This window comes from Mytilus californianus, unplaced genomic scaffold (assembly GCF_021869535.1).
Source record: "Mytilus californianus isolate M0D057914Y unplaced genomic scaffold, xbMytCali1.0.p SCAF_17, whole genome shotgun sequence".
NCBI lineage: Eukaryota > Metazoa > Mollusca > Bivalvia > Mytilida > Mytilidae > Mytilus > Mytilus californianus.
In genome coordinates, this window is record NW_026262659.1 from 4,217,324 (window position 1) to 4,244,462 (window position 27,139).

At 32.6% G+C, this 27,139-nt stretch overlaps 1 protein-coding gene and 1 long non-coding RNA gene across 2 annotated transcripts in view; both read right to left on the bottom strand.

The window, feature by feature from the left end:
* The window catches only part of LOC127726254 (myotubularin-related protein 2-like), a 43,906-nt gene that overhangs the window by 13,927 nt on the left and 2,840 nt on the right, over nt 1–27,139 (bottom strand). The window contains exons 2-10 of the mRNA XM_052233557.1: nt 15,711–15,786; nt 11,744–11,838; nt 11,002–11,112; nt 10,163–10,264; nt 8,238–8,321; nt 6,547–6,621; nt 5,930–6,004; nt 4,040–4,228; nt 3,106–3,197 (exon numbers count right to left, since the gene is read on the bottom strand). Coding sequence (XP_052089517.1) covers nt 3,106–3,197; nt 4,040–4,228; nt 5,930–6,004; nt 6,547–6,621; nt 8,238–8,321; nt 10,163–10,264; nt 11,002–11,112; nt 11,744–11,838; nt 15,711–15,786 — 899 coding nt within the window. The remainder of the gene's footprint in view (nt 1–3,105; nt 3,198–4,039; nt 4,229–5,929; nt 6,005–6,546; nt 6,622–8,237; nt 8,322–10,162; nt 10,265–11,001; nt 11,113–11,743; nt 11,839–15,710; nt 15,787–27,139) is intronic.
* On the bottom strand, nt 517–2,601 carry LOC127726255 (uncharacterized). Its single transcript, XR_007993422.1, has 2 exons — nt 2,286–2,601; nt 517–1,700 (listed from the first exon to the last, which is right to left on the bottom strand). It is a non-coding gene; the product is annotated as an uncharacterized LOC127726255 (long non-coding RNA).

Here is a 27,139-nt window from a genome sequence, read left to right on the forward strand (position 1 = left end):
TTCAGTGGTTGTCGTTTGTTAATGTGTTGCATATTTGTTATTCGTTCATTTTTGTACATAAATTAGGCCGTTAGTTTTCTTGTTTGAATTGTTTTACATTGTCATTTTGGGGCCTTTTATAGCTCACTGTGCGGTATGTGCTTTGCTCATTGTTGAAGGCCGTACTGTGACCTATAGCTGTTAATTTCTGTGTCATTTGGTCTCTTGTGGAGAGTTGTCTCATTGGCAATACCACATCTTCTTTTTTATATTTACATCAACAGATATAAACAATTCACCAAGTCAAGGTGAGACAACAAAACTTAGTTGTAAGATCTCTGAAATTTTTTACACGGTACAAGTTTTTCTCATTGTTGGAGATTGTACGGTGACAGTAACACCTGTAACTGCTTAACCCATTTCTTATGCACTTTGGTTTGATAAACTCACTGAATATCATACCACATCTCCTTATTTATATATGCATTACAATTTACATGTGCATGTAATTGTAAATATATATATATCAGAACAAACTTCATTGCGTCACTTTTATTTATGCATCCTTTGGTACAATACAAGTTCTAAACATGCTAAAATTACACAACATAAAACAACTAAATGTTATTTCAGATGAAAGTTTTGTTTCAGTTCCATTCATAGGATTTATTAGAATTTTGTATGTTTTGCCAAGTCCAATAATTAGCTCTATGTGCACGTGTTAATTGGAGACTTTTCTATCCCGTATAAGAGTTTTGGAACTAATTCTGTTTCTTTTTTTGAAAAAAGTGAGCAAACAAATCTTGCACATTTAAACCTTTGTCTGCCATCACACTGTCACCTGGATCACATAATTGAACTATTCTACATCTTTCAACTATTTCACAGTCACTGGTACAACCAACATATGCATTAGAGACATAGTTGACTAAACCACCAGGTGTCGAAAATACAAGTATTTTCAGTGTTTCTGTTTTTATATGATGAAAAGGTTGCCTGAGCTCTAGGAGCTTTAGGTTTTATCACGGGATATTCTGTGCTGTCAATAATAATCTAAGTTGTAGGAAACTTTAATTTGAAGTTGGATGGTGAAAAATACCTGACTAAACCACTAAATGGCCAAGTGTTAATAGCCTCACGCCACTGTTTAGACATAAAAACAATCCATGTTTACACAATATTCTTAACACTAGTTTCAATCTAGAATCTAGACAGTTCAAAGTTGGTTGTATAATGCCTCAATTTCATCAAAGTCATAAAAAAACTGATTTTCAAATGACACCCTATCAATTTGAAAATATATGCATCTCAAACAATGTGCTGCTGGACCAAGTGTGGTCAAAACAAATAAAAATTTAGTATACAACTCTAAACCGGTATAAAAATGCAAGGCTGTGTCACGTGTCTTCATTTCAAAATTCTCTGCTGAAAATATAGGCATTGCGTAATTCCATCTGTGAAGCTCAACATTAGCTCGGCAGTTGGTGGTGGACAGTCATAAATCCTGTCTGCAGTATGAATGACTTCTTCAGGAAAACCAACTTTACAATCAAAACTTTCCTCTAGATTTCTACTACAATATTCATCAAGCTTAGTTCTTTTGTTTTCACAGGAAACTGCCCTGATTTTTCCTTTTGCGGACGATTCAGTCTCTTGCTTGGTCCAGGAAAATAGGCTGGGAATGGCAGTAGACTTAAGTCTCTGTATGGTGGGTTTGCGCCCTGAAAAAGGTTATAAAACATTAGTTTTTTGATAATTAAATGAACTTCCATTTATAGCAATGCATACTTTGTACTACCTGGCAAAATATTAACTAAATTTATTCATTACAATTTGGATAAAACTATGTTAGCCTGATTCAATGTACTTCAAAATGTATGTTATGTAAATCCAAAGGACAAACAATGAGAGACTTATGCAACAAACGTACATTGTTTGTACCTAAATAACTATAATATAGATGAGAGCATGTCATTGTTTTGTTCCTGTTAACATTGTCATTGATATTTTTCAAGAAAGTCTATGAGGCATAGCTTATGCATTCCTGTCATTACTACATTAGCAAAATTACTGCTAAAATAATTCTCAGTATGATATACCTCTTGTAAGAAATCATTATAATTGTAGCAAGCACCAACAAATCTCAAACAGATCACGTTGAATCGTAATCCAAAAAATTATGACGTCTTGAATTAATCACCCCCTTTTATTCTAAAACGATAATTGCGGTTGTAAACAGACTTTGGTTTAGTCGCATGGCGATTACATATATAACTATATATCTTAAAAAGAAAATAGAGTTTTACCATGAATAGTTTCCTGCACGTAGTCTTTTTCAGTAAAATGTGGCTTGCAAACAACAGCTGATTGAGATGGACTCCACGATTTCATCGTGTTCTCGTCCAATCTGCGTATGGGCCATGGCATTGATCCAACTTTTCCTTCTTTTTAAGTCATTTGGAAATGCATGTCCTCCTCTTAAATGACATCCAGGTACACAACAACAAGTACTTGGCATCGTTAATTAAAAATTCAACTGTAATAGTTAGTATGCACAGTGCAGAAACCGGAAGTTTAAGAACAGGATCGGCTACCACGGCGCCACCTATTCAGGAACGATAATTTGCTACTTTATATAAAGTTCTGCGAAATAACAATAACGTTAGACGGGTTCACGTGCATAAACAGAAATGCGCTTTAAATTGTATAATATAATTCATGTTCAGTCGACCTTTAATTATTATATCAACGACTGAAATGATTTTTAAACATCTAGATTGCAGATAACACTCGAAATTAACTCGACCTCTTTCCACACGGAATTCAAATAATTCTAGTTTGTCAATCGGTTGACTGCTTATAATGCAAAATACAAATATATCAAAAGTTTTTAAAACTAACAAAACACAATGATCGTTTCTCTATTTCCCAATGTAAATGAGATGAAACAAAAAACATTTTATATCACAATAAGAAGAGGAGAGAATCAACATTTTCCGGATCTACTTGGAGCCTAATGACCCCCCACGTAGATAAGTTGGATATCGCGGAAAGAAAGATTAACACGTCAACTAGAAAGGCATTAAAGCACTGCCTTGAAAAACCAACCACTAACATAAAGCTTACCTGTCTTTCATAACATGTATATTGTGTATATCTAAAAACAGTATTTCTGCATTCTGGTAAGATTCTTCTCTTTCATAGCCACCACCTTTAGCCTGAAAATAATTTAAATCAAAAATCTGCAGTCAAACTATTAAACAAATTAAGTATGGTTTAAGTCAGATCTATCTTTTTATATGTTGAACATGTAACTTGTCATTTTAATAGGTGCCAATGACTTTTATCTGTTTCAGTCTTAACCAACCATATCAGTCAAAGCATTAACACAATGACCTTGACCTTTTCGGAAGTCTATTAGCCATCACATGTAAACAATTTCTATAATTTGATTATCACTGTACCATATTAGCGAGTGCATTAACACTTGGTCTTGCATCCATGATATATAACTTGTGACTGAGATAATTAACGTACCATATTAGCGAGTGCATTAACACTTGGTCTTGCATCCATGATATATAACTTGTGACTGAGATAATTAACGTACCATATTAGCGAGTGCATTAACACTTGGTCTAGCATCCATGATATATAACTTGTGAGACTGAGATAATTAACTTACCATATTAGCGAGTGCATTAACACTTGGTCTAGCATCCATGATATATAACTTGTGAGACTGAGATAATTAACTTACCATATTAGCGAGTGCATTAACACTTGGTCTTGCATCCATGATATATAACTTGTGAGACTGAGATAATTAACGTACCATATTAGTTAGTGCATTAACACTTGGTCTGGCATCCATGATATATCACTTGTGAGACTGAGATAATTAACCTTCCATATTAGCGAGTGCATTAACACTTGGTCTTGCATCCATGATATATAACTTGTGAGACTGAGATAATTAACCTTCCATATTAGCGAGTGCATTAACACTTGGTCTAGCATCCATGATATATCACTTGTGAGACTGAGATAATTAACCTACCATATTAGCGAGTGCATTAACACTTGGTCTTGCATCCATGATATATAACTTGTGAGACTGAGCATTAGCATCCATTATCATCTGTATATAGGCCTCATCTTCTTTGTTCCTTCTGTTAGCAACACCAACCAGAGGCTGACTTGATCTGGTTATTGTAGCTTGACTTTCTGGGTGGATCCATGATAAAATCTACAATAAGATTTTTTATATTATAAAAATGAGATCCATGAAATAGATTTAGTTAGAATGTAAACATCAAGCAAGTAATGTTATTAAGCATTCTAAATCATTGTGTTTTGTCCAATTAAAATATTTTATCAATTGCATTCCCAAAATATAAAATTTAGAAGAACAAAGACATGCTGACTATTTCTATTTTTGTAGTTCCTATAAATTTTGGTTCCCTTATCAAATACTATAGTCACCATCATGTAAAATTGGACAAAGGGTTTTCATCAAACATTTTTAAACTATCAATCACGCTCATTCAAGATGACTTTTTTCACGTAGCAGAATATAAAATGTATTTAAAAAAATAAACTGTTGACACAGAGATATGTCTCACCTGTTGGCATGAAATTCAGAAAAAGACATTCTGATGGACAGCAACATTTATTAATTCAGTTGCTTAACCATTATCTAGTGGGCAGGGTTACTGGACTATGACCTAGGGGACAGGGCCTTGAAATAGTCATCAAATTGATATGTACTGATAGTAATTCAACTTTATATCAAATATCAATGATCTATCACAATTAGTTCCTATCAAACTAACTTAAGCAGAAAACTTTACAATTGTTGACAGCGTCGCTGCAGCCGTCGCCAGAAAAGCAATCCTTATGTCTCGCTTTCCACGACTTTCTCTGCAGGCTAGATAAAACTATAGTCCTACTTTTTATTGTAATTGCACTGTATAATCCTGGCGTAATGCTTGATAGTTTAACAATGTTTTATCAAAAACCAGGGTCCAATTTTACATGACAGCAACCATATTTAAAACTTTTTATCAACACTTCAACTTCACAAATGTTTGTTGAAAATTTTCATGTCACAAGAAAAAACATTGACATCACAATGTTAAAGTGATTGTTTTATACATAATGTCACTACGACAAGCTTTGCAAAATCCCAAATAGCAATAAATACTAACGCATGACCTAACATATGAGAAAAATTATCTACCTATAATTGGGATCCTAATAGAAGGTTATAACTTTTTACATATCTTTGGGAATGAGAAACATGATTGGTGCCAAGGGTCCACAACAAATAAGGTAATTTTTATAGGCAAAAAATCTGGAATACTGTCATATTCATACCAGACAAGTGAACCTCTATCAACAATGGCTGCATGAACTGCATGAAATTTCATACCAGGTTTTGTAAAAGATTTAAGAATAATATTTGAATTGCAACAGTTTACAGCTGCATTGATTTTTAATAATAATTTGAAACTGAAAATTCCTAAGGAATTGATCATACTACAATCATTATTGAGAAATCGGAAGCTTTCAGGCTGATTATAAATTATGAATGAAATCCAATTTACAATACAGATTTCCCTTGATTGGGGCAACTATTGGTGCAGGAACTGCTCTTCCATCTGAATCACCTGAGTTCACATGTTTAAGATAAGTTTGTGGTCTTTAGTTTTCAGTGCAGTTTTTTTATGACTCTTAGTTGTCTTTTTGTGGTTTTCCATATTGAAATTGCTTGTCTGTTTTGTCTAACATGTAGGCCTGAGCTGCCTGCATAGTTGTGGTCAACTAATAATTGCAAATGACCATAAAAAGGCCAAAGTATAATAAATTAGTGTTGCTGGGTTTTTTCTCATTGACATTTAACCCAAAATTCCTTAAATTGATATGTAAATGTAAATAACCCACTTACTGGTAATCTTCCTCTGCTTCTAAATGTAGCCACCTGTCTGATGTCATCATCTGTGGCAGCCTGGGGTGTTACTATCTAAAAATAAATAACACATAACATTGTTTATTATTAATTGGACTGATTATAAATAAACTCATCAAAGATACCAGGATTATAATTTTGTACGCCAGACGCACGTTTCATCTACAAAAAACTTCAGTGACGCTCAGAAAAGTTCAAAGGCTAATGAAGTAATGAAGTATGAAATTGAAGAGAATTGATAACCAAAAATTTCAAAAAGTTTTGCCAAATACAGCTAAGGGCTTCTATTGCTGGGGTACAATATAGCCTTACTTGATAAATGGTTAACAGAAATCTCACCATGTAAAACTCAATTGAAGAGGTTTGATACAATAGGTCAAACCAAATATCTTTAAAATTTGTTTTTGTTGCTTCTCTGCTTAGAATGTGACAAGTAGAACTGGGCATAAAAACAATCATCTTTGATTAAGACTTATATCTATGGCCAATGCAAAAATTGTTAAGGTTAGAAATGTGCTACAATTATTTAAATCTGAATGATGAAAAAGTATTCAAATTCACAAGTGATTCTATAAATAATAAAACAAATATCTTACAATACTAGGATATGTTTCACACAATTCATATCGTTCATTTATTCTGTTTATCTTCCAACTATCATTTGTAAGGCCCTGCAACAACAAAAATATACAAATTTACAGTCAATCAACAGTATAAAACAATCAAAGTTCACTATACGTCTACAGGGAAACAACATAACATTAAAGTTCACTATAGGTCTACAGGGAAACAACATAACATCACAGTTCACTATAGGTCTACAAGGAAACAACATAACATCACAGTTCACTATAGGTCTACAGGGAAACAACATAACATCAAAGTTCACTATAGGTCTACAGGGAAACAACATAACATCAAAGTTCACTATAGGTCTACAGGGAAACAACATAACATCACAGTTCACTATAGGTCTACAGGGAAATAACATAACATTACAGTTCACTATAGGACTACAGAGAAACAACATAACATCAAAGTTCTCTGTAGGTCTACAGGGAAACAACATAACATCAAAGTTCTCTGTAGGTCTACAGGGAAACAACATAACATCACAGTTCACTATAGGTCTACAGGGAAACAACATAACATCAAAGTTCACTATAGGTCTACAGGGAAACAACATAACATCACAGTTCACTATAGGTCTACAGGGAATCAACATAACATCACAATTCACTATAGGTCTACAGGGAATCAACATAACATCACAGTTCACTATAGGTCTACAGGGAAACAACATAACATCAAAGTTCACTATAGGTCTACAGGGAAACAACATAACATCACAGTTCACTATAGGTCTACAGGGAATCAACATAACAACACAGTACACTATAGGTCTACAGGGAAACAACATAACATCACAGTACAATCATATTCATATGATGAAGACATAATTTTTCAATCAGTTTAATTGAGGTCTGGAGCTGGCATGTCAGTAACTGCTAGTAGTCCTTTGTTAATTCATGGTGATCATTGTCATTTTGCTTAATTTCTTCTGTTACCTATTCTGAAATCAGACTCAGACTTCTTTTAAACTGAGTTTTACTGTGCATATTGCTGTGTGTTTTGTTTATTCTACATTGGCTAGAGGTATAGGGGGAGGGTGGAAATCTCACAAAAATTGTTTAACCCCGCCGCATTTTTGCGCCTGTCCAAATTCAGGAACCTCTGACCTTTGTTAGTCTTGTATGTTTTTTTATTTAAATTTTGGTTCATTTATATGTTTCAGAGTTGAGTGTGACGTCCATTATCACTGACCTAGTACACATTTTTGTTTAGAGGCCAGTCGAAGCCCTCCTCCGGGTGCGGGATTTTCTCGCTGTGTTGAAGACCTATTTGTGGCCTTGGGCTGTTTTCTGTTCTTTGGTCGGGTTGTTGTCTCCAACACATTCCCCGTTTCGATTCTCAATGAAGGGATATATGTGACAGGAGTAGATTTAAAAAGACTTTAAAATAAAGATATTGAAAACCTGTCATGAAAACATTATCCACATTTACTCCTAACTAATAATCAATGAAACTGGAATAGAAAAGACAAAATCCAAAAATACACTTACTTATATATTTGGAAGATAAGACCAATTATTAACGAATTTAAGGCTTAAGCAGTCATTTTGATCTTAACATAAGTCTGAAAATTGACTGAAACCCTGAACAAACCTTAATAATTTATTGTTCAGTCGTTTAATTAAACTGATATGTTACTTATTTTAACAATCACCTGTCTTTTGTACTCTGCTATTGGGTCATATACTTTCCATCCGTCTTCACCATAATCTTCTTTGAATTCAAAGGCAAATAATGGCTGAAATATATCAAATGCTTACTTCATCATTAAGGTCAATAATGTTTATCATTTATTTCAAATTTGCTAATTATTTTTGACAGAAAAGGTGTATTTATGTACCCATATTTCATGAATTTAGTCTTGCAAGTAGTTGATCAAGTAAAACTTTGAAACATCATAAAATCCAACATTTGTTAATGCCTTTGATCTGTGATATATATTGTTTTCTGCTAAGATGATAAAAAGCTACCATACAAAATCTGCTTTTCTGCAATCCTGACAAAATCAAATTTGGCGCATTGTATAGTACAAAAGGACTAAGCTGTTGTAATTAATGAAGAAAGATTGAAGACATATTTACCTGTTTGATTGTTATAGGAAAGGTCAACTTTTGTATTTAATGAAGAAAGAGATTGAAGATATATTTACCTGTTTGTTTGGTATAGCAAAGTTCAACTTTTGTATTTAATGAAGAAAGATTGAAGACATATTTACTAGGGATGTCAACGAATACTCGAGTATTCGAGTATCGCTTGGTAGAATTGAGTATTGAATACCAAAGCGATAGTTGACTAATCAGTTTCCTGTAAAATATTGCTGACTTTTTTATATAAATTGATCTTCTTAAGAACCTCTTTCCGAAATTGAAATAGGCATCACAGATTACTCATAATAGTAAATGAAATACATTTTGTTTCGAATGCTTGTGCTAAGTTGTCATTTAAAATGCCTCCAAAAATATGTGGGCTATACCTAGGCTTACACTTTAAACTAAACATGTCTGCAAGACTGTAATTTACAAAGTAGCAAAACCAACTGTCCCCAATAATAGTTGACAAGAAAATGTTTCTAAATAAAAAATTCCATGCATCCTATGGAGACCTTCAGTGAATAGTTAAACTTCTAACCCCTACTCCTTTGTAAACTTCTTCTTCTTAGTATCAGCCTCCTTTAATTAGGAGCACCTCCAAATATATATGGAGTTTTGCCTTAACTTTAAAATTTAAAAGGATAAAACAAAAATGTTCTTTTTCCAACATATGTACAGCACATATAAATTAAAAATAAAAGTGTCATGCAAGGCATATTTACATGGACCTTTTTGTTATAAATTAATCTACCATACAAGTAGATTCACTTACATGTATGTATGTATCTCAGTTTTATTTATAATTAAAAATATGTTTCATTTGAATTTGCTTTTTAATATGCATAAAAGATACATTAAAAGGAGGTTTTATTTAATAAGATCTATGTATTAAAATAATAAGTTAAGATGTAAGAATTTAGTAAAATCTAAAAAGGCAGGTTTTCTCAGTGGAATATTATATGTACTTCATGATCAATGTATATAAAAATCATAATAAAGTAATAGAAGCTTGATTTGTCACCATCAGTAAATTTAAAAGGATATATACATGATATGGACCCTATCATAAATGTATTAGTGAGTTAAAAGATAGGAATGCTTATTATTTATTTAAATTTCTTACAATTATTAAATGACAGACATGAAATGTGTTTTCTTAACCATTACCCAATACTATTGTTTGATATGGTTTTTCCTTGTTATAATTTTTAAATAGGTGTTCATTAGATTATATTGATCAGATTATTGTTTTTTACTTAATTAGTACTTGTAGGTAATGAGCTATTTATTATGGTGTGTATTTCTTTGTCCTAGATACTTATGTAGATACTTTTTGTTCGTTTAACAACAAACCACAGAATGTAAAATTTGTTTTTTTGTGTTTCCATGTTGTAGATATATTCCCGAGCGAGTACTCTAGTATCGCTCGATAAAACCAAGGAGTACTTGATTAGTAATTGTTCACCAAGTTGAAATCCCTAATATTTACCTGTTTGTTTGTTATAGGAAAGGCAAACTGTTGGATCTTCTCAAAAACTTGTCTTCTTGAATGATTTTCTTGTTTGTGTGCAAATCTTAAATTTCTAATGTCCTGTTAAATAAAAGTTTGTACAGTATATATTTTCACATGAAAAAGTATAAACACTTTAGCCATTTCCATTTTTCATTTTATATGATTAAAAAATTAGGAAAAAGGTCATTTTTCTAACAAACAAAATTATCTTTTACTAATCCTAACACAATGTTAAAATAAACATATGATGTAAAAGCAAACTGCAGTTTTCAAATGAATGTGGGAGATGACTATTTCTTCAATGTTTTGGGGTTACACTAATGACAGGACGATTGGCCGGATATTGACCAGATGAGATATAAATGGTCATAACTTTTTAGGTATTTGGTAGATTTTTTTTACATTTGAAGACCTTTGAGATACTTAACTATATTTTATGAAAATCTAAAAAAAAAATTAAAAAAAAAGATTTTTGAGCAAAAATGTTTGACCGGACGAATTTCGCAGTCGCCGATGTACGCTTTGAAAATATCAAACTTTTTATCTTTTTTGTTTTACAATATTTTTTCATGAAATTAAGATATCTGCAAGATACACATAGTATAGAAAAATATAAACTTTATATTAAATTTTTTTTTTTTTTCTAAAGTTATGACCATTTATATCTCATCCTGTCAATCGTCCTGTCATTAGTGTGACCCAATGTTTTGTAAATCTAGAATAACTGATGTATGTACAAAATGTAGTAGATTTTGCATTTCTATGCTTTATTGTGTATTACAAATAATAATATAATTAGCATTTTTATGAGAAACCTTGCAAATCAGGTCAATTCCATAGGAATTCTCTCCCCTGCTAGTGGCACCACCTATCTTCTCAATTTTACTTATCACACCTAGTGGTACATCTAATATAAATAACGATTCCTGAAAATGTTTAAGAGAAATGTATAAGGATTATTGCAAATATTCAAAGGTAAATAAAAACATTGTTAAAAGTATATTACATGTACGTGAGCACTAACTAAAGATATATATATCATATCTACATTACATGTATGTAAGGTCGGTATCATATCTACAATCAGACTTTGACAAATAACAATACACCATAAATCATGCGTATATTTACCAAGTTACATGAAAATGACCAATTTTATTATATTGGTACAAAACAACTATAATAATAAGGAGATTAAGTATGACATGTATGATTGCCAATGAAACTTCTATCCACCAAATGATGTTCATAAAATATTCATTTCGCTCTCTTTATCTATTTCAAGGGTTCATTTTAGTCCAAATACAACCAAACAAAAAGATATCTAGGAATTGAAATGTGGACAATGGGGCAATGAAAAGGGAAACAAAGGCACATACAACAAATGTAAGCACACCATAAATTCTTCAACAATAAAATGAAATCATTCTATATACACTGTATTTAATGTATGTTATTTTATAATATTAAATGTATGCTACAATCAGATATAAGCATTTCATTTTTATATCTAATAGACCTTTAAACACACACTTAAAGTTTTATTACTAATCTTACCCTTTCACTGCTTTTAAAGTACAACTTGTAATTGGTGACTGTCAGCGCTCCTTTTATTGGTCCATTGTAGGGACATAAATATGTCACATCTCTTCCTGGTAAACAAAAGTAGTAAAATTATTACTCTGTAATCATAGTTTTTTTTAATAGAAACTGGTTTTTTTCTTCTGTCAAACATTTACACAGTTACCACTCTTTTCCATTTAATTAATGGCAAATAATTAAATAGCAGTTAGTCAAACGTTTGGCTGCTTCCTGGGTTGACTATTCAATCCATTTAACTATAAGGACTAAAGAGTAATAAATCAAATTAACTTATTTTTAATATCAAATAAAAAAAAATAAATGGGCAATGTGTCCGTGGGACACAGATGATGCCCCCACTTGCATATAACGCTATAAAGGGACATAACTCAATAACTGTAAAAGTGACGCTACCCAAATTTGTACTTGATCTGAATTTTGTGGTAATAAGCACTGATTATAAGTTTCATAACATTTGGTTGAGGCAAACTTCAGTTAGAGAACGAAAACGAAAAATTCAGCAATTTTTCCATTTGTAAAGCGGCATAACTCTAGAGCAGTAAAAGTGATGCCACCAAAATTTGAACTTGATCTGTGTTTCGTGGTAATTAGCATTGTGCATAAGTTTCATAACATTTTGTATAGGCAAACTAAAGTTAGTGAACAGCAATGAATATTTCAGCAATTTTTCCATGTAAAGGGGCATAACTCTAGAACGATAAAAAAGTGTCGCCACCAAAATTCAAACTTAATATGTGTCTTGTGGTAATAAGTATTGTGTATAAGTTTCATAATATTTGGTTGAGGCAAACTAAAGTTAGACCTTTGACCTATAATGGTTTACTTTTATAAATTTTGACTTGGATGGAGTGTTGTCTCATTGGCACTCATACCACATCTTCTTATATCTAATTAGAGAACGGAAACGAAAAATTCAGCAATTTTTCCATTTGTAAAGGGGCATAACTCTAGAACGGTAAAAGTGACACCACCAAAATTCAAACTTGATTTGTGTTTTGTGGTAATAAGCATTGTCTATAAGTTTCATAACATTTAATTGAGGCAAACTAAAGTTAGAGAACGGAAACCAATTTTGATATGTACGTATGTACAGATGGACAAGGGTAAAACTTAATGCCCCCTCCGCTACGGCAGGGGCATAAAAACATCCTTTGACTTTATCTTGAAACAGGAATGAAATAGCAATAAAAAACTTGTACATTTTGATTTCCACATAAACAAGGATCTAAATCAAGGTAATCAATCAGTCACTAAGAATTAAACTGGTATTCTTGATCAATAATGACACAACATGAACAAAGCAAACATTGACCAGAAACAGAAGCTAGAATATACAAATGTATACAGTATGCATTCAAAATTTCTGTCATGCAACAGCAAAAAAGGCACTCCTAATTGAATAAAATGCTCCGCTGGGGCGCAGCTTGATACGACCGCAGAGGTCGAACCCTGAACAGTTGGGGCAAGTATGGACACAACATTCAAGCTTGATACAGCACTGAATTTGGATTGTAATTAAATATTTGACACAGCATAGGTTTCTGACACAGAATGAAAGTGGTCTAAGAACTTAAAAATTTTCAATTTACCTATTCATACATGTGATGGACTGTGAAACTCAGATCAGGAGATTGGGAAATTTTGGTCAGGAGATTAGGACTCAGATCAGGAGGTTTTTAATCGACATTAATTTTGTTGTAAATGTAACCGTGTGCTGTAAAAATGGTCTTTTAAAGTGTGTTTTCTTCAACTTTCCAACCAATTTATTATGTTTATAGTACCCTTGTACTTATAAAGTTTCTCCATCTTTATATTCTACATGTTCAATCTAACATTGTTTTTTTCCAGTATGTTCTTCAAATTTTTTACTTCATATTCTATAAAACAATCATTGCAACCAGAACATTTGTTTAGCTGTCTGCAAATAGTTTTTATTTTTTTTTTTCTCTTGCAAATAGTTTTTATTTGCAAACTCAGAAATTCATTCTATCTGTAAAGTTAGGGTCATAGTTATTATATAAATTTCAATTTAAGCCTTAAAAGGAAGTATAGAATCCTCAAATAATTTTCAAATTATTATTTTTTTATTTGTCCTAAGACATTTAAAATCATTTAATAACCATCCTTTTATGATTATTTGTTCAATTTATATTTTATTTATATTCTTTTAAAAATTTTCATTATTAAAAGGAAAGTAACTTAAAACAGGATAAATCAAGGGAAGTAACCCAATAAATACACAGTTTTTGTTACACAACGGCAGTTAGCCTGAGGTAAAAATCGTTGCTTACCAGTATGTTTGACACCCAAGCTGACAAGTGAAGCCATATAATTATGCATGTTAATTGATTTACAGGTAAAATATAACTTCAGGTAATGTCAGTTACACCAGATGCCTGAGATGTTATGTTGGGCAGAAATTTTTCATTCATGAAAAATTTCATACACAGGATTTTTTCAACGGGAGGGGGGAGGAGACCCCTGAAAACGGGATTATTGTACTCCCGTCGGGAGGTTCACATGTATGCCTATTCAAACCATATCATTATTATTTGCTTTTATATATAAATCAGAAATAACCAATTTAAAATGGAAAATGTTAAAGAAAAAATAGGAAAAAAAAAATCCCCCCCCCCCAATTTTTTGAACCCCCTTATGATTCATCGCCCCCAAACTCAATCCCAGCTTTCCCTTTGTGGTATGGTACCTTGCAGTACAATTTCAGAGAGATTCATACACTTGAACACAAGTTATTGTCTGGAAACTAGAAAAATGCTTGTTTTTTGGCCCCTTTTTGGCCCCAAATTCCTAAACGTTTAGGGCAATTTCCCCCAAACTCAATTCCAGCTTTCCCTTTGCGATATGGAACCTTGCAGTACAATTTCATAAAGATCCATACACTTACACACAAGTTATTGTCCTGAAACTAGAAAAAAATGCATGTTTTTTTTGCCCTTTTATGGCCCCTAATTACTAAAATTTTGAGGGAAAACCCCCAAAATCAATCCCAGCCTTCCCTTTGTGATATGGAACCTTGTAGTACAATTTCATAAAGATCCATACACTTACAAACAAGTTATTGTCATGAAACTAGAAAAATGCTAGTTTTTTGCCCCTTTTTGGCCCCTAATTCCAAATATTTGGAGGAAATCACCCCAAAAATCAATCCCAGCATTCCCTTTGTGATATGGAACCTTGTGGTACAATGTCAGAGAGATCCATACACTTACACACAAGTTATGTCTGGAAGTTACAAAAATGCTTATTTTTGGCCCCTTTTGGCCCCTAATTCCTTAACTGTTAGTACCATAACCCCCAAAATCAATCCCCACCTTCCTTTTGTGGTATTGAACCTTATGGTAAAATTTCAATGAGATCCATTCACTTAAACTTAAGTTAGAGTGCGAAAACTAATGTGTATTCGGACGACGACGCCGGACGACGACGCCGGACGACGACGACGACGACGACGACGACGACGCCAACGTCATACCAATATACGACCACAAAAATTTTTTTGCGGTCGTATAAAAATTAAATAGTGGAATAAATTAATGTATTATCTGGTTGTAAAAAAGCTTTTCACAAAAGTTATAATTATTCAGTTGTATTGAAGTTTTTTAACCTTCTGAAAACAAAACATGCATAGGACAGGACCAACAGGGCAGAGGGAACCTGTGATCCTTTTTTGGGGGCTAGCTAGGAGATTGTTAAATACAAAAATAACTGTATATTCTGAGAAAGCCAGTTTACCTATTCCTGTGACCCTCTATTTGGGGCTAGCTAGCACATTGTTTAGTACAAAAATAACTTCATATTCTTAGAAAACCAGTTTACCTATTCCTGTGACCCTCTATTTGGGGCTAGCTAGGACATTGTTAAGTACAAAAAATAACTGTATATTCTTAGAAAGCCAGTTTACCTATTCCTTGAATTAGCTCTCCCCCAAGTAATGGTGGTTCATCTGACTGTGATACTTTGGCACTATCTCTTAAAATCTGAAATAAAACACAAATGTTGATTTTACCTAAATATTGATCAACTAAACTGAATGTAAATTTGTACCCTAAACATTTTAATTTAGATGTCTACTACAGACTGATATATTAGGGGGGGTAGGAGGGGTCCTGATCCCAAAATCCCGGGCTTAAAAACAAGGAATCCCGAGGTCCCGAATTTAAAAAAATTTAAATCCCGACATCCCAAAATTCGAAAAAAGAATTCCCGGATCCCGAAAGGATCAATCCCAAAATCCCGAGCTTAAAAACACCAGATCCCGGAGTCTTGATAAAGGTCCTAACCACCCCCCCCCCCCCCCATATATGCCTTCTATTCAAATCTTACCTGTGTGACAGGATTGCTTCCCTTAGTATGTGTAGTAGATACTTAGTCGTAAGCGGTTGAGCTAAGGAAGTACTTCTTTAGCTCAGTCAGTTAGAGAGCTGCCTTGTATCACAGAAGTCCCAGTTCGAGTCCCATTGGAGACAAAGTGATTTTGTAATGAAAATTATGCTCTCTGGTTACATTTGGTGCCCAACTAAAAAACCCACTGTGGTTAGAGAGGATTTCTAGCCAGGGTATGTGTTGTTTAATTCATAATGGTATGATGACTCTTGAGTTGGGGGAAGGGTGACAGGATTGATTCCCTTAGTACATGTGGTAGATACTTAAGTCAGCCGTAGGCGGTTGAGATAAGGAAGTACTTCTTTAGCTCAGTCCATTAGAACACTACCTTGTAACACAGAGGTCCCAGTTTGAGTACCAGAGGAGAAAAAAGTGATTTTGTAATGAAAATCATGCTCTCCAGTTACACCTGCTTCAGGTACATGTATAAGAAATGGGCTGTTGGCTTAAAAAAGGCACTCATTCGAGGTGAAGTAGTTTATAAAATATTTCCCAAATATCTAGTTAATAGGGCTTGATAAAATATTTCCTGAATAGAGTTAACATGGTTTGATAAGGGATTCTGAGAGCAGCCAAATCAGAAAACCGCTCCTGACATAAGGGATTCCACTGTAATACTTCTTCTTCAGTTACAGCAAGGATTTTTATAGTAAGACCACAGGCACTTGTTTCTATCCATGGGAAGAACCACTATCAAAGTATATTTAGGAGCCTAATATACGTTGATAGTGGTTCTTCCCATGGATAGAAACAAGTGCCTGTGAGTAAGACTATACAAATCCTTTGTTTTAGAAAACCATCAACATACTCAGTGATTTTGCTAGCGCTCGTCATTTTCGTCATTTACAAAACGGTTTTCAAAATGACGAAAGTATTCCAAATCAATTTCGTCACTTAATTTTGGAAAGAGTAAAAATATTTTCGCATGAAAATACTATAATTCTACCTGTCTTATTGTTTCTGACAAGTTTATGACCCTCAGCTAATTAACATTTACAACAGGTGTTATAAGTTGTGATTACAGATAATCCGCTTATCGCCATCAGATGGGTCACTAATCCGTTAATTATTTATCAACCTCAAAATTGATCATCAATATATTTTTTTCCCCAGTAAAATCAGTTAGTCGGCATTTCAATTTCAATATTTATCACACGAGCACAATTTGCAGTTCGTTTGTCGTAGTTTCGTCATTTCAGTTTTCCCTCGGACAGTTCGCATTTTAATTTCAATATTTCTCAAACGATCACAATTTGCAGTTCGCTTGTCATAGTTTTGTCAAATGAACGTATTTTCGTCATATGATGAACTGCGCATGCGCGAAAGTATTCGAGTGTGTATATTTTGCTGGTTGCGGGTTGTGGGTTGCGGGTTGCGGGTTGCGATGTATAGTCAGTTGAACAATAAAGATAGAAGAAAAAAATCACTAAAACATTGATACACATAGATAAAATGTGTGAGAATGTGTACGTTATTATAAACAAACTTTCCCAGGTAAGGGGGAGGTTTTGGATCCCGCTAACATGTTTAACCCCACCACATTCTGTATGTATATGTGCCTGTCCCAAGTCAGGAGCCTATAATTCAGTGGTTTTCATTTGTTTATGTGTTACATATTTGTTTTTCGTTCATTTTTTGTACATAAATTAGGCCATTAGTTTTCTCGTTTGAATTGTTTTACATTGTCATTTCGGGTCCTTTTATAGCTGACTATACGGTATGTGTTTTGCTCATTGTTGAAGGCCATACGGTGACCTATAGTTGTTAATTTCTGTGTCATTTGGTCTCTTGTGGAGAGTTGTCTCATTTGCAAACATACCACATCTTCTTTTTTATATTTCAGTGATTTATTACTGGTCAATATATCAGAAAATAAATATCAAATATCAAAACCAAAAAGATCACTTATTTTAGTATTGATAAAAAGTAAAAATTGTTAACCACCTAGGCCAGTGCTCTAGAAAAATCACGCAAAGCAAGTGTACGAAAGGGAACTTTTCAGGAAGAAAATTCAAATTACATGATTTCTTAAATTTCCCTGAATTAAGTGGATAATAAAAATAGTGATCGTATTTGAACAGATTTTTTTTGTAATTCAAGTAATTAAAAAGTGTCCAAAGATTGCTATGATTTTTATCATATGATTCTAGATCATCTCAATGTCATATTTGTTATGTGCATTTTGCATTCAGACCTTAAACTATAGTTATGTGCAAAAACATTGATTTGTTTTAATGTATATAGTTATATTAAAGATATATATATATTTATACTTTACTTCCTATTTGTTTTTGTTTCTTCTTTTTCTACTTTTCTTTAGATAAAACATGATGTTAATTGAATAATTCTAGATGATTAGCCAGATTTACCAAATTTTAAAGGTCAGAAATTTATTGTGTGAACTATCAAACTTTAGGATAGATTTATTGGTTTTAGTGACAGATTTCTTCAGACAAAATTTTATATAACAAGTTTAATTGTTTCAAATGAAGGATTTATGTTCTTCTGTCCAAACTAATTAAATAAAAGTAAAGTAGATGCAATAGTTATGTACAATTCAGCATCCCTTTGCATATATATAAAAGACCTTTCATCCTCAAAATAAAAATGAAATAATTTTATAAAGTACCGAAACTTAATGAAAGAGGAGCCATAGAACATACAGCAAGTGTATACAAAGTGTCTTTACAAGAAAGAAGAGAAAAGTTATCGGTAAGTAAATAATTATATGTTTAAAATTATATATATAATGTCAGATAGAATTTGTTCAAAATTCACTATTTTGATTAATATATTTTTTAATTATGTTTTATGGTCAGACAATTTATCTTACTAAACTTGAGAAACAAATAAAGGTTTAAAACAAAATCAAATAAAAGTTTAAAACAAAATCAAATAATGTATAATTTTCTTAATTTGTGATAATTTTACCAAAAAAAAACAGAAAGAATTTAGTTTTCATTTTCTAGACAAAAGTCATCTTCCTTCAATATTCTTTCTTTTATTTTTTAAAAAATTAGATAGTTTTTTTTTTAATTTGTTTTCATTTTGTATATGCCCATTTATCCGTTTTTATGTCGGTCGTCAAAATTACTAAAAAAAACGCTTTAATCAATTTGGATGAAAGTCTGGTGAATTGTTTTTATCTATTGTAAGTTCCATTACGATTTATATAAATTTTTCATTATACATTTCAGAGTAAGTAATGTGATTTTTTCATTAAAAAGGGGGAATTTACAGGTTTTCGTACAATAACTCATTAATGCTTTGAGCAGTTTTCATGAAACTTTTGTGACTGGTTTAAATCTATTAAAATGACCTCCCTTTAGTTTGTTTTATTTATTTCTGATATGACATGGAAAGCGAATGGCTTACCAATTAACTTTCAACCAATTAGTATATAAATTTTTAAGTAACTTTGAATTTTAATTAAAAAAAAAAATTAGATAGTGCAAACAGGCAAGGGTAAAACTTAATGCCTCTGCATTGATGAGAGCCTAAAATGTGCCAAAATTTACAAGTTGAAGAAAAACTTAAATCTTTGTAAACTCAATTAACTAAATTAAGAGTAAAGTTTGTAATTAAATCATCAATTCTGAAAATTTGAGATTACCGGTAGCTTAAAAAACTGTGACGAAAATTAAGAAGAAAATAGGAATAAGTCTTAGTTTAAGATGAGTTGTGAACTTTTTATTAAGACCAGAAAAGCAATGACTTTTATAAAAATAATGTTGATAAACATGATCAAGGAACATCGAATGGTATTTATAGTTTTGAAGATGATATTTTTTTTACAGAATCCGTGAAGAAGAAAAGTACAAAGTTTCAAGAAAATGGGACCTGAAAGGTAAGTTTGTGTTCTTCCTATAGCCTTTACCTAACCTTCTGTAAGCATTAAATACACACATGAGGGTGTTACTCTGATTTGTTGTGTCTACATTTTTAATTTACCCCATCATAATATGGTTACTTCATAATGATATAGCTTTGCATTGTTTAGGAGGGTGTTCTTTAAGCAGTTTAAACTTAATTCATGTTAAAGCAGACAAATGCAGCATATCAATTTTCCTTTAATGACACTTTGATGTAAATACAAATAAATTGCATATTTTGATTTTTCTGTAGAAAATTTATGAGGTACCATATAGTTTGTAAATGTATCTTAATGGAATTGCCTTTGCAATGTTTAGTATTGATACACTATTATTCTTTTCTGTGCCACATGGTCTATAATTAAGTCAGTGCTACAGCAAAATAATCCCAGTAAAATGCTCTGATGGGCGCAGCTTGATATGACCGTAGAGGTCGAACCCTGAAAAGTTGGGCAATATGGAAGACAACATTCAAGTTAAATACAGCTCTGAATTTGGATTTGCATTAAATATTTGACACAGCATACGTTTCTGACACGTAATTAATGTGGTCTTAGAACTTACAAATTTGAAATTGGATATATACGTATCATGGTCCAATATCCAAAATCTAAATGATAGTTAGATTAATTCAGCATATACAAAAAAGAATTCAATTTTTATATGCCCGTCAAAATTTTGACGGAACGTATTATGGTATACAAATGTCCGGCGTCCGTCTGTCTGTTCGTCCGTCTGTCCGTCTGTCCGGCGTCCACATAACTTGAGAACCTCTTATCCAAATTTCATGAAACTAAACATAGTTGTTTCTTATGATGGTCAAACGATCTGTATACTTTTTGGTGAAAATAGGATGTAAACTTTTTGATTTACGGGACTTTATAACTAAAACAGGGGTGTGTTTTTTCACATGTTGCGCTGTATCTCAAAAACGATTTATGATTATTGCTTAAAATTTTACACACTTCTTAGTTTTATTAATCCAAAGATCTGTATACTTTTTGGTGATGATTCAAAATTTTATTTTAGAGTTATTGAGTTTTTTGTAAAAAAAAAGGGGGGTTTTTCACATGTCGTCCCGTATCTCAAAAACGATTTATGATTATTGCTTAAAACTTTACACACTTCTTAGTTATATTAATCCTAAGATCTGTATACTTTTTGGTGATGATTCAAAATTTTATTTTAGATTTATTGAGTTTTTTGTAAAAAAAAGGGGGGTTTTCACATGTCGCATCGTATTTCAAAAACCATTAATGATTATTGCTTAAAACTTTCCACACTTCTTAGTTATATTAATCTTAAGATCTGTATATTTTTTGGTGATGATTCAAAATGTTATTTTAGAGTTATTGAGTTTTTTGTAAAAAAAGGGGGGTTTTCACATGTCGCGCCGTATCCCAGAAACTATTTATGATTATTGCATAAAACTTCTCACACAAGAAGAAGGGCGTATCATGCGCTCATGGCGCAACTGTTTATTGAAGATTTCAAACAAAGGTTAATGTTGGCCCTTTTGAACTGGAGGACAACTTTTATAACGGGGCCCAAAATCCTAAATCTAAATACAAGGTTAGAAGCGGCATTTCAAAGAACTCGATATATTATTTTTTTGTTAATATGTAACAAAGTTTAATTTCAAACCCTGATTTGGATCAACTTGAAAACTGGGCTCAAAATCCAAAATGTAGATACACATATTTAGAATCAGCATACTTAGTATCAAAGAAACCCAAGTATTCCTTTTTTGGTTGAAATAAAGATTTATTTTAGACCCTTTGTACCAATTTGAAAATAGGGCCCAAAATTTAAAAAATCTAAATACATTTCTCGTTTTTATATAGATAAGACCATTGGTTTTCCCGTTTGAATTTAACTTAGTTGTCTAATGACACGTTGCCAAAGGGCCAATTCGTTTGAATGGTTTTACACTAGTAATTTTTGGGGCCCTCTATAACTTGCTATTCGGTGTGAGCCGATGCTCCGTGTTAAAGGCCGTACCTTGACCTATAATGGTTTACTTTTATGAATTTCTACTTGGATGGAGAGTTGTCTCATTGGCACTCATACCACATCTTCCTAATGTCTATGGTTATATTCAGCATATCAGCAAAAAACCACGTTATATTATTTTTGATAAAATTCAAACAACATTTAATGTTAAACCCTTTCAACCACAACGTGGACCAAGGGCACAACATCACAAAATCCAAAATCTAAATACACAGTGGATGCAATATAAAGAACCCCAAGGATTCAATACTTTAAAGGAAACCCTATTTAAATTGGTCAAGGAATAAGCAACTTATACAAAGTTTTAGAAAAGTATTGTTTTGGCAACTTTTTCCTGAATGGTTATGACCATAACCCCATTAAAATCAATCACAACCTTCCTATTTAGCTCACCTGACCCAAAGGGCCAAGTGAGCTCTTCTTATCACTTTGTGTCCCTCTGAAACTACTTGGCCAAATTTAACCAAACTTGGCCCAAATCATCCTTAGGGTATCTATTTAAAAATGAAGAAATAAATAGAGAATGAGTCCATGGGACACAGACGATGCCCCCGCTTGCATATCATGTAAAGTTATAAAGTGACATAACTGAAGAATGGTGTAATTGATGTGACCCAAATTTGTACTTGATCAGAGTTTTGTGGTAATAAGTATTGTGTATAAGTCTTTATATAATAAATTGAAGTATAGGGGTAAAATGTAGATTTTGGCTTAATCTCTGCTGTTAGAGTAAATCTGACAGGGGTTAAATTATTCATCAAGTCAAGATCTATTTTCATACAAATCAAACCACCCGTTGTTCAGTTTAAAAAAGTCTCCTATGACCACGCCTGCCAACAGTTGTTGGGTTGCTGCCCCTTAAGTGGTAAATTTTATGGAAATTTTTTATTTTTTGGTTATTATCTTGAATGTTATAATAGATATAGATATAGATATAGATAAACTTGTTAACAGCAAGAATGTTCAGTTAAATAAGATCTACAAACAAGTCACATCACCAAAATTGTCAATTGACCTTACAAGAGGATGACCATTTGATATTCTGGGGGTGGAGTGCGGGTGGGGGGGGGGGGGGGTGGAGGATTTGTTTTGGATCGGTTATTTATTTTTATGGACTAAAAGGACAGATTATTTATTTTCTGCACTGTTGAAGCATGATTTTTCATTTTCATTAAAACAAGGGACTGATTATTTATTTTCACAATTATATTTATAATATTTGAAAACACACAATTTTTAAATTCGTTGTTTTATTCTTAAATCAATAATACATGTATAGTCAAGTCGTTACGAACCATTTAATCAGAATTAATCCTCCTCCTCTGGAAGTGAATTTTCTGAATTCCAAACTGCATATGTTGCATACGTACAAGGTATTAAAGGGGGGCTGTAACAAACCTCTTATAAAAGTAATGCCAAACATATTTGCCGAGCGGAACGAGGCAAAAACATTTTTTTGTAAATTTTTTGTAATCTTACAAAAATCTTCTCCATTGAAACTACTGAGACAAATTTGACCAAACTTGGCCACAATCATTATTCATATTAGGGTATCTAGTTTAAAAATTGTGTCCGATGAACCCACCTGCCAATCAACATGGCTGACATAGCTAAAAATAGAACATAGGGGTAAAAAGCAGTTTTTGGCTTATATTTCTGAAACTAAAGCATTTAGAGCAAAATTGTCGCAGATAAAAATGTTCATCAGGTTAAGATATATTTGTCCTGAAATTTTCAGACGAATCAGAAAAACTGTTGTTAGGTTGCTGCCCCTGAATTAGTAATTTTAAGGAAATTGTGTTGCTTTTGGTTATTATTTTGAATATTATTATAGATAGAGATGATTTATAAACAGCAATAATGTTCAGCAAAGTAAGATCTACAAATAAGTCAACATGGCAGACATGGCTAAAAATAGAACATAGGGGGGAAATGCAGTTTTTGACTATCTCTGAAACTAGAGCAAAAGTATAACGGTTGCATTAATTCACGCATTAATTGCAAAAAAATATCATGTGAGCGACACAGGCTCCTTGGAGCCTCTAGTTTAAACATTTTTTTTTATCACTTGGCCCAAGTGATAATTTTCATCACTTGGCGTCCATTGTTCATTAATTTCTACAAAAATCTTCTCCTCTGAAAGTACTTGGCCAAATTTTACATAACATGGCCACAATCATTGTTATGGTATCTAGTTTAAAGAAGTTTGATGACCCCGCCTGCAAACCAACATGGCCATGGCTAAAAATAAAACAAAGGTAAAATGCAAGTTTTGTGTATTATTTTGAAAATTGTTTTATTTTGAGAAAATCTGAGAGAGAAAAAATGTTCAGAATGTTGAGCTCTACCAATGGTCATTAAACATCAAAACTTTCAGACAACTTCTTATAGGAGTTATTGCCCTTTATAAGTTAAATGACACAAACTACCAACAGTTTAAGAATTAGGGGCCAAAAGGGGCAAAAGCAAGCATTTTTGTAGTTTCCTGAAAATTACTTGTGTGTAAGTGTATGGATCTCTCTAAAATTGTATTTCAAGGTTCCGTACCACAAAAGAAAGGCTAGGATTGAGTTTGAGTGTATTAACTCCAATAATTTCAATCTTCAATTGCACAGAATTGCGCAACAGATTTTTTATGATCTTTGACCGCATTTATTTTGTGTTAGAAACTTATAATATCTCAAACATTTGATCACAGTCCAAATTTAGACAGTATCAAGCTTGAATATTGTGTCCAAACTTGCCCCAACTGTTCAAGGTTCGACCTCTGCGTTTTATCAGGCTGCGCTCAGCGAAGCATTTTATTCATTTGTAAAGGTTTATATCTTAAACGGATAAAGTGACGCCACGAAAATATTAAACTTGTTGTGTATATGTTTCATTACATTTGAATACGAAAAACTAAAGTTAGAGAAGGGAAACCAATTTTGGAATGTACAGATGTACGGACATAGAGACGGACAATAGTAAAACTTAATGCCACTGGTAAATATATGATTAACAATTTATGAAAAGTTATCATTTTGTCAGATTTGGTCACAGTAAATATTGCTTAGTTTAAAAATGTGTTTTAGATTTTATGCTAAATGAATTAATCATAGTATTTTATCTTTATCTATTTTCAGTGAAGAAGATTTCATTTTAGTGAAATATTTTGAAGATGGTGAATTAATAGAAGAGTCTTTTTTTCAAAAGGCAACCAGGGCAACTGCACTATTCGAATTTATTGGGCGTCAAGATATATATCTGGAGAACATGACAGTGTCTTTGTCCCCTGAATCTTCAAAGAAGAAAATTGAACAGGTTTTTCCAAACACAAGTGAGGTGTCTTTAGATATTATCCCATTTGATAGCATATCTCAGGAAAATACAATTGCAGGGTCAGAAAACATAGATATTCTAGATACAATAATAATCAGTGATTCGAATTCTCCCGTTAAAGGATGTAATAGCACTAATACCATTGCACAATGTTCACCAATCAACAATGTCATAGTTATCAGTGATTCTCCTAAGAAGACATCCCAAAAAAGAATCCAATATAAAGATCTTACATCCTCCTCATCCTCAGATGAGCAAAACAGATTACCAATACTGAAGAGGAAAAGGATAAAGCTGAGTCATCATATCACTGCTGAGAAACAGAGAAATTATGCAAAAGGAATTATTGTTTCGTGTGAATCAGATGAAGAAATAACAGAAACGATAACATGTAATAAGAATATGTATGACACTCGGTCTTTGACACCAAAACCGGTAGAAAAATTACCTAACAACATTAATGGAAATGTAGCTTTTCAACTTCATTATGACAATAAAGAGCGTCAGAAAATGAAATCCTCTCAGGACGGTAGGTCATGGAAGAGATATAACAAATCTTACACCTACTATTTTAAGTCATCACATGGTACAAGGTTACGTGCTTAATGCAAAGGATCCTTCAGATGTAAGAATTCTGGATGTCCATATTTGAAGTATTACAACTCAGAAAATTCTCAGCGTGTTTTAAAAGAAGGAGATGAAACAAATTGTGAGGAATGTGGGGGGGAAATGGAATTTATACACTGCGATGCTGTAAAAATATGGCAGTTTCCCAGGGACAAAAACTTTGTAAATGTTTATCATTTTGGAGACCACACTTGTCCGGTAATAAACAAGCCTTATCCTCCAGTTGATCAAATTAAATCAATGTATGAATTGAATCCAGACTTTAAACCATGTGAAGTGTCATCTAAACTTATTATGAATAAAGTTGAAACTGCAGCATCAAGAGAAGAAGTTGAAGACATGGCTTTTAATCTTGTAGATGATTCAAAAGCAAGAAACATTAAACAATCTGTAGTTGGTAAATCTGGTGAAGTGTGCAGAAAATTATTTGAACTTCAAAATAAATGTGTGGATATCTATAAAGATCCATATCTTCTGTATAAATTTCAAATGTTAGAGCAAAATATCAACACTTCCAGTTGTAAAGTTATATTGTCGGAGTTCAAGAAAGATAGAATTGTAAAATCAGAGTGGACTGGTAACGAAAAAAATTATGTTTTTGTTCTAAAATCGTCAAAGGAAAAACTGAAGCTCTTGACAGAAATAATGAAATTAGACGATATAATGGGGGAAGAATATGTATATGTAGACTTTAAGGAAAACAGAATTAAAGGAAAAGGTAAAAATTTAAAAACGCTTGGTTTATCAGTGTACCACGTCATATTAAAAAAGGTAGTTTGGCTTGTTAGAATGGACTGCGAAAAAGAAGATAAGGAAACTGTTTTGCTGTTCCTAAAAGGTATTGACGAAATGCTAAAACAATATTCCGATCAACAAATAAATGAATTCAGACCTGCCTCAGGGTGGATGATGGATGAAGGAGGTGGTCTCCATTCAGCACTGGAAACCAAATATGGAGCAATTTACTGTCAGGACAAAGTTGTTACCTGCCAACTACATTTAAACATGTGCAGAAATAGACACACGTCTTCTGTTTTTATAGGAAATGATGGCAAAGAACAGAAAATAGTTGAATTAAGAAAGAAGATAAATGACATGGTGCATTCAACAACTG